The 9,382-nt window shown below is 38.6% G+C and overlaps 1 protein-coding gene across 1 annotated transcript; it reads left to right on the top strand.

Moving 5' to 3' along the window:
* The first annotated feature begins 7,055 nt into the window (after positions 1–7,055).
* LOC148036636 (uncharacterized) lies at positions 7,056–8,215 on the top strand. Its single transcript, XM_087679178.1, has 2 exons — positions 7,056–7,860; positions 8,085–8,215. Exons 1-2 carry the CDS (start codon positions 7,543–7,545, stop codon positions 8,202–8,204), a joined length of 438 nt encoding a protein of 145 aa, XP_087535304.1. The 5' UTR covers positions 7,056–7,542; the 3' UTR covers positions 8,205–8,215.
* Positions 8,216–9,382: the final 1,167 nt, after the last annotated feature.

Below are 9,382 nucleotides of genomic sequence, written 5' to 3'. Positions count from 1 at the left end.
TATACATTGTATTTTTTCATTATATTTCTTTGAATTTCTACACAAAAATAAACAATTCTCAAATACATCTTGACAGATACGTGAGCTCGAAGGAAATTGATCCAAACACATTGCAAGATGCTCGAGTATTATCTATTGAGGTGGTTTGTTTGGTGGAGGAAATTTTTCCTCGATCCATTTTGACTACTCAATTACATTTACTCGTACATTTGATTGATGAGATCGCACTTTGTGGGGCAGATCATGTAAGGTGGATGTTTTTTCTTGAGTGCTTCATGAAAACCTTGAAAGATTTTGTGAGGCAAAAAGCACGGCCTGAGGGAAGCATGGCTGAGGGTTGGTTAGTGCAATCATCCCTTGTTTATATCTCTGAATATCTTACTGAAGTGGATCCCTCTCAACCACGACTATGGAAAGATGATGAAGACTTGAGGATGACCTCTATAGTACCTCAAGGAAAAGGAATGAGTAAAATGCTAACAAAAGAAGAACTTCGTAAGTTAAATAGTTTTTGTGTGCTCAATAGTGATGTTATGAGCAAATGGGTGACACTATATAATGAAGCAAGGGGAAGAAGAAAAAGCGAAAGACAAGAATTTCACACTAGATATGGACGTAATGTCTCATTTCCAGATCATCTAAATGCGCTCCCACGTCATATTGACATAGATTGGTTACATGAGGAAATGGAGAGAATGGAAAAAGAGGAGGAAATTAATATATCTCAAGAAGAGTGGGAATACGCACAAGGTTACTTATCAAAGGTGAGACATACTATCAATTAATTTGTTTCTATAAGTTTTATTTTATATAAATAATTGACATGTTTGATCTTTTATCTTTTACTACTAGTGCACATTATTCAATGCACTTTGGTGTGAGGGTAAACATCTTCGAACTCAACGTATAGATGAAAAGAGAAATACCCAAGATTGTGGTGTCCTTGCTCACTTCGAGGCTGCCAATGGTACCATGGAAGGTTATTGTGGCTTGATCCAAGATATTCTGAAGCTTGACTTCAAACGATTCTTTATATATGTACTGGATGTGAAGTGGTTTAAAGAAGTGGTAACAAATGGTGAGCATTGCACAATCAGACGTCATCCAAGTGGTTTTGTAATCATTGACTCTACAAAATTTCACCAAAACAAGAATGACACATTAGTACTACCTCAACAATGCGAGCAGGTATATTTGCAAAGGCTAATTTTTTTATATGTATACATGTGATACATATACACAATATAATAAGTACTTAAGTTTTTTGCTTTTGTTTTTCAAATACAGGTTGTGTATTATCCAATGGTAAACAATAACCAATGGTGGTATGTTATCCCTATATCTAATCGTTCAAAACTAATATATGGTAATATTACCGACATGGAGATAGCAGATGATAATCCAACAAATAATGATGATGTGTATGATGCCACCATAATGGATGATATGCGTGATATAGTACAAGATGAACCTTGCGATGATGTTCAAGGAAACGCAGAAGAAGACAATAATGTGATTGTCGATGATATTGATGAAGTTATTGAGCAATATAGCAACACATCTGATAGTGGGATAGACTTATTTGTTTCGTTACCTCTTGGTAACATAGACCTAGAAGTAGATAGTTTAGCAAGGGCTGATCTCATTGAAGATGAGATGGATCATTCACTATAACATACTTAATTTGCTTATTGATTCATTATATGTATATTCCTAATTCTATGCTTTTTATCATGCGCGCACGTGCATATTCATGAATCAATAGTCAATTTTAAAGCAAGCATTGAATTTTCCATAATAAAAAGGAAGTATCTTTTATCATCTTCAATTACATAGAGAAATTACGAGATACATATTGCAATGCTTGCTACTATTTGTAAGGTTTCTGTCGCTTGTCGCTAATTACTTATATCAGGCTTGTCAACTGGAGGAACTGCCATTCATTAGAAAGCAATGAAAAAGCAATTATTTTTTTAATTCAATGATTCAATGTGTATTCTTAATTATATGGTTTTTATCATGTGCACATGTGCATGCTCAAGAATCAATTTCAGGTGGTTAAATAATTATTAACTTTGGTTTTTCAATTATGTGAATTGCTAATTTTAGGTGGTTAAATAATTGTGCATCTGATAGCGCGTCTATATTTGTGTCTATTTGCGCGGATATATAGACGCAAAATTCGCGTCTATTTACACGCACGTTTACACGCATTTATAGACGCTCTGATAGATGCGCCCGACTTTGCACGTCTAACGTGCGCGTCTATGCCTCGTTTCTGTTGTAGTGTATATACAAAAAGAGTATAAACTTTTTTTAAATGTCTCTGACATCGAGATAAAAGTCTTTTAGTTTTCAAATTCTAGAGTAACTTAAAATAAATTCACTTTTTAAAAAGTCAAATTAGAGTGCTAAAAGCAAGAACAAGAGAGCCAAAAAATGGGCATTCTTAAGCATAAATCTTTTGTTTGAAATTGCCTCGTCTCACGAAATGTAGAGACTTATTTTCACTTTTTTGCTAGAGGTAGATGAAGTTTGTCTAAATTAGTAGAGAGTCAAATTTACTCTTGACCACACATGGCTTTCACCTATTCACTAATCTTATCATTAGTGAAAGCTAATCAAAAGGCTTTCACACTCTGGTCCAAGTTCTTGGCTGACTAGGGCTTTGCACTCAGTTGGCCACCCTCTCTAGTCTCTAGGGTCTATGCTACACTATTTAGCTCAATCAGGGTCAAATGGAGGTCTGGGGGTTAGTTTCATGGCTCTAAGAAGGACTAAAAGTTGACGTGACTGTCAGCGGCCATGTTTAGCCATCCAACTATGATTTCTAAGGTCAATTGCACATATGAGGCTTTTGAAGCTTTCCCCAGATGTGAGGGGTGTTCTGCCTCACCCAAGATGCACTAGATTTGTCAATTTCCCTTGTTAGAATTTTGCTCCGATTTGATAGTGCCTGATCCTCAGGGTCAAACATTTGATTTTCATTGTCTGATTTCAGAGTGTCGGAGTGCCAAGCGTCCGATTTTGACTGGTCGGATTTTAATTTCTCCGATTAGCCAATGGTTGAGTGTCCGAGTCTAATTCTAAAAGTGTTCGATTTTAATGAGTCCAATTGTCTGAATCGGATAGGGTGAATCTTGGCATTCACAAGACACAGTGGACCAAAAGTCAATATTCACATAAAAAGAGTACTTGAAGCTAATCTAACTCAGTCAAACTCCTAACCAGGGAAGATTCAATGCAATTGGAGGCCATGTGATAGTCTTCTGATTTGAGGATGGGCCTATTGGCCCTTAGACTCTTTGTCCAAATTGATGGCATAACAATCTTCTTCAATAGGAACTCTTTGTTCGCATTTTATGCCTTGGTGTGGGTGCCAATTTTATGCTATTTGTTTGGATTATGAGCCTTTGTCCAAATTGATTGGATGTCATAGCCTAGTTGGCAATAATCTTTTGAAGTGCAACCTTCTTTGTTCAAATTCATGGCACTTGATGCCTACTATGTGAAATCGTCCGATTTCCTAATTTCATGTGTAGGTCTTACAGTAGCTATGATAATGTGGTGTTTGATTTCTTGGACAATAGTCCTTAATCCCCACATAAGCTTCAACAAGAGACCTTACGGTCTAGCTGAGGACACACTCATCCGATTTCTTGATGATGGGCACATAGGCTTCAAGGCCTATGGAAATATTGTCATTCGATTTTCAACTCAAGATACATTGAGATAAGGAGGCTTTATGGCCTATGCTCTTATAAGGGAGGGGGGAGAGAGAGAGAGAGAGAGAGAGAGAGAGAGAGAGAGAGAGAGAGAGAGAGAGAGAGAGAGAGAGAGAGAGAGAGAGGAGACGACATCCCTTAACTCTTCTAGAAATTGGGATCCCAGCATCAAGAAGCAAGGTCAGAACAATTGAATTTGCAGTCCACGAGGCTCATATTTGTGTACCAATCAAGACGATCTCCAATCTTTTGCCTCCTCTGCTCTCCTCCTCTACAATGCTCCCAAGCAGTGTGTTCTCTTCTCACATGTCTCTTCCAACTCTATTTCTTCTACTGCAATCCCTTCAAATATCCCTTACTCTAAAAGCACAAACACAAGAGCCAAACATAGAAGCAAATGCCAAAAGAAAAAATACCAAGTAGATATTCAAACTCAAAAAGCCAAAAGAAATGCCAACTGCGTACTTCTCAAGCCCCCTACTTGTAACCCCCTTACTTTTGGTTTTATGTGATAACACAAAGACTAAGATTTTTCATATTTTTCTTAAATTTTTAAATCTTTTTCAAACCTTAATTTTTAATCCTGCTACTTTCACACACACATCTAAATCTATCTATGATCCACATCAAATCAATTATGTAATGTTGATCACAAATCGAACACACAAATGTGAATCGACAGCCTCTCGACTCGTCGTCCTACACTAATCCATGCAACCTTTCGGAGCACAAGCCCCTATTTTGTCGCTATGCCTAGAGTGCACATACCTAGTTGCTCAAATCTATTGGTCCTAGCAATGGAACTGGTGCTTATGGAAAGCTTAGTATTTCAGGCATTTCCAGTAATAGAGCTATAGTTACCTCTCACATAGCCATTGCAAGCTCTCCAAATGAATGTAGTGAACTCATCGATTTACATTCTTGTTGTAGTCTATCCACAAAAGGTTCTTGTCAATGGCTCCACAATCCTTATAATGCGCCTCAAGCAAGCTCCACCTCATTTGCTTCAAACGCTATGCAAGCTTTGCAAAGAAGAAGAAGAAGAAGAACCATGAACTTCTTCAACTAGTCCCTCACTCTATCACACACACACACACACACACACACACACACACACACACAAGTGAGATGCAAGCAAGAAGAGAGCCCTCAAGCTTGGATACCACAAGAATGAGCTTATCCTACTCACTTTCTAGTTTTTATGCATGGCCTCAATATTTAGGCACCCTCATATTGGATTTGTCCAAATTGGCCTTCTCTCACTTTACACACACAATTTACATGATTTTCAGCCATTTTCCAATTGGCTTTGGCCATGATCCACTGTTACGATTTGCACAGGAGTAAGCTCAGTGCTCTTTTACAAAAATAATGCAAAGTCATTTTCTAGTTTCAAAAATTGCATGTGCTAAGCTGTTGCTCCATTTGAGCTTTTCTTGCACTTTTCTAATTTTTAAAATTCTTCTTTTGCCTTCTTCTACATGCTCCTTGGTTGCATCTTCCTAGAAGGGGTCAATATCTATCTTCCCTTATTCTACTGTCATGTAAAAATAAAGAATAAAGTGACATTGTTGGGTGGCCGCCACCTACACTACTGTATATGTGTGTAGGTGGTAAGTAAAAGTAAATATAGGAGATTAGGCACCGCAACCTTTAAACCCCAAAACCACTTGTGGAGCTTGTAGGTTATTAAATATCACATATCATCCTGTCTTGTATTCCAACACATGTGCACACTTATATAGAGTTAGATGGTTGCTTGGAAGAAGCCATGGAAGAAGTTTGGTATATTGGCAAAAAATGTGATTGGAATAGAGCAAAGGTAATGAGTTTGAAGGAGTTGAGGTTCCAAAGTAATATGAGCTATAAGATGAATATACACAAAAAGAGTACAAACTACAAATTTTTTTTGAAATGTCTCTCACATCGAGATAAAAGTCTTTTAGTTTTCAAATTCTAGAGTAACTTCAAAGAATTTTGATTCTCAAAAAGTCAAATTAGAGTGCTAAAAGCAAGAACAAGAGAGCCAAAAAATGGGCATTCTTAAGCATAAACCTTTTGTTTGAAATTGCCTCGTCTCACGAAATGTAGAGACTCATTTTCACTTTTTTGCTAGAGGTAGATGAAGTTTGTCTAAATTAGTAGAGAGTCAAATTTACTCTTGACCACACATGGCTTTCACCTATTCACTAATCTTATCATTAGTGAAAGCTAATCAAAAGGCCCATTTGTGCTCAAAATTGGCCCTAATGTTGGATGGCATTTAGAAGGCACGTACCTCGTTTGAACGCAGTGCTAGTGTTTAAATGTCTCTCTAGGCTTGATTAATCCTCACCCTCCATCGTGTCCTAACATCATTATCGAGATCCTTCTATAGCCCATAAGGGCTATTTTACCCTCTTCATCATAAGGGATGTATGGAATTTAATATTCATCTTCAAGGGATTCCTCAATATAGTGAATGAGAGCATTGTTTGGGGATCCCAGTCATGATCAAACCTGAAGGTGTAGGAATCCCTAATGGGTTGATATCTATCCTAGTGATACGGTTGGGGCCTTTGGTCAGGGGGAACTGGAAGAGCCAATTGTTGTGGCCTTCCTTAGACATGTCCTTTGTTTGATTGATAGCCAACATGAGTACATAGAGAGCAGGGTATGGGAGTCATATGAGGGCTCTACAATAAGCTTCATGGAATCATAAACTTTGATGCATTGTGTATTCTTTCCTTGCATGAAAGACCTTGAGACGTCCATATATTCTAGAGTGTTGATTCTATAGGTGAGAATGATGCTAACTCCTTCCTTTGTTCTTTTTGAGTAGCTTACTTCCATCGATTTTGGAGGTGGATTTCTTCTTCATGGTCTAGTTCTTAAACAAAATGCTAGGATCATGCTCTTGAGAAATCTCGATCCATCTATTTTCATCCCTAGAACCAATTTTCTTCCATTGTGAATGGGTTTGTCGTTCACAACAAAAAGAAAGCGGTAGGTCCAATGCATTATTCAGGTCCTTGGTATATTGGAATCTTTGGAAACATGGTCAACAAACCAATTGAGATATAGACATGTTTAGGTGCACATGTCAGGGCACAACAAAATTTATATGAAATACGAGTTCTCTCGAAAAATCCATTAGTGCCTTTTGGGGAAAGCGCACAGCAAAGTTCCGACTGGTATTTTGAATTCCGGACGTGAAAACACACTAAAATTTGATTTGTTTGTGAGCATCGATTGGAAAGGCTTTTCGCGAGAACATTGGCCTGGGGACGGGGTCTGTAGTATTTTAAAGGGGATTTCCTTCATTTTTGGGGTGAAATCCAAAGAGTTTATCAGTACCAGTTATGCCATACATACAATAATTCAGTTCATGTAGCTTCAGGGATTGTGTAGTATTCATATCCCTCGCCTCGGGCCTGCTTCGGGCCGCCATGAATCCTTGATGATCTTCGGAAGCGGTTTATTATGGATCCAACGCCTGCAGAGGATAGCAATGTGAGAGAAGTGGAGGCAAGAAGATCAAAGAAGCACAAAAGATCAAAGTCGCCGAACCACAAAAGATCAAAATCGTCGAACCACAAAAGATCAAAGTCGTCGAAGCGCAAGAGCCTGGTAAGGGCAGGATCATCAACGTCGACCAGTTCTTGATCGCCAACGTCAATATTGTCGTAGACGCCTCCAACAATATTATCATCTGCGGCACACGGGCCTTAATCTTCTCGATTAGACAAAGAAGCTTCTTCTTTCTCAGGTGGCGCATGACCGTGAACAGCACAACTTGCAGGTGGTCCAAGCTGACCGTGAGCATATTGAGCCTGAGATGCAGCACCACTTGGAGGTGGGGCAAGACCGTGAGCAATATATTGACCCTGAGATGCAGCACGACTTGGAGCTGGCCCAAGCTGACCGTGAACATATTGAGCCTGGCATACAAGCTGGTGCAAACCAACAGGAGGACGTGGGGCAAGACCGTGAGCTATTTATTGAGCCCGGTATAGAAGCTGGTGCAAACCGACAGGAGCAGGAATATATTAATTGTAAGCAGCACAAAACGCCGAGCAGTATTCTCTATGCAGACAACAATATAGACGCCAAAATTCGGGAGATCGAGCAACAAGTGGCAAGTTTCAGTGAGCAGGTTGATCCCTATTCCTCTACCAATGGCCGTGAACACGAAGGCCATATTCTATTTCCATGTCTCTCATCATTCATAAGTACTGATCTTGTCTCTAATTAGTTAAGATTCTGCGCAACTTATCTTGCATTCTTCTTGTCATCTGATAATTATTGTTCTCAGGTGAAGATTGTGTGTCTCTTAGTTAATTATTTCACTAACTCTTTAAATATTTATAAGCAACACAGGTTAGTGGACTCTTGCACAAGGTGAAGAACATTTTCGAGCAGGCTTTAAATGCTTTCCAAACAAATCTTGTGGAGTATCCTTCTGCCCCTGCGCTTATTATAACTTCACCTGCATTGTGATTGTTTCTGTGCTTTACTGATTTCCTGAGAAAAATGTGCATCAGTACACCTCCAAACCTACCCATTGCTCTTTTGCCTATTGCATCTCCCTTTATAGATTTTCTAGTTGCCATTGTAACTTGCTTGGAGTCAATAGATCCTTGAGGATCAAAATTGAGAACTCTAGCAGTAGCATGTATGGTATCCTATGTGGCTTGAAAATAGAAAACTTGTTGAAGAAAGTATAATGGCTCATCTTCAGGTTGCTTAATCATCTTAATCGAGTGAAAACTTTGATACATGTAGGCATTTCAAGAAGCCTAAACATTTCCTTATTGAAGCTACTCTTCAAAGGATAGGTACTGATGTCAAATAGAACCTTATTAGAAAGGTAGAGATATTAGAAATACATGGTCACTAGATGACTATAAACAAGAAGAGGTGTTGCACTACTAAAGGAGAGTTTTTGAATGTGCCAGCATCTCTCTCATAGTCATAGGAAGATTACAAAAGGCTATTGTATCTAATGAAAAAGATTTTTAGACGCAGCAAAAGTGAAATGTTGAAGAGAAAAATGGTTCAACAAAGAAAAGTGGCTTGTCTTTGGACTATTAAATTTGATTTGAGCAAACACTTTGTTTATAATTTTCATAAAGACAATGGTAGTTATGATAACCATCGAGAAGAGCCTTCCAATGATTTTCTATGTACTATTAAATGCTGAGGTGGTGGGAAAGGAAACATTGCTATGAAGGGCCTTCAAGAAACAAACCCACAATAATGTTGATTATGGCAACCAATGCATCCACCTCGCCTAGAAAATGTGGGAACCATAATGGCTTTCAATAAGGGCACCTTGGCTTCTAGAAAGCCTATGGTGCCACCGATGTCCATATCATGTGCCAACCCTCGTGAGATGGGTGAAATCCTCGTAAATGAAATAAAATAGGCCGAAAAGAGCAAAAGGGAACCAATGACTAAGTTGACCACAACTAGAATGCACCAAGCCAAATAGGTCCCCAAGCTTGGTCTATAGAAAAATCCAAACCCTCGAACCTCATACCGTAGACCCAAAGGTAAGAATTGGTGCTATGATAAATGAACATATATAAAGAAACAATCACTACAAGATATAGACCTTATAGCGACGTTTAAAGCGACGAAAATACAAACAACAAAATTTGCCCCCGTCGTCGCAA

The sequence above is a fragment of the Lygodium microphyllum genome, chromosome 5 (genome assembly GCF_053477565.2).
Source record: "Lygodium microphyllum isolate KBCC chromosome 5, Lygodium_microphyllum_v1.1.10, whole genome shotgun sequence".
Classification (NCBI taxonomy): Eukaryota; Viridiplantae; Streptophyta; class Polypodiopsida; order Schizaeales; family Lygodiaceae; genus Lygodium; species Lygodium microphyllum.
This window is presented reverse-complemented; position numbering and strand designations above follow the sequence as displayed.

Excerpts from the sequence above, each read along its gene's own strand:
- LOC148036636 (XM_087679178.1), top strand. The coding sequence starts at position 7,543 with ATGCAGCACCACTTGGAGGTGGGGCAAGACCGTGAGCAATATATTGAC. Across the intron at positions 7,861-8,084 it reads TGGCAAGTTTCAGTGAGCAG|GTTAGTGGACTCTTGCACAA; the intron begins GTTGATCCCTAT and ends TAAGCAACACAG.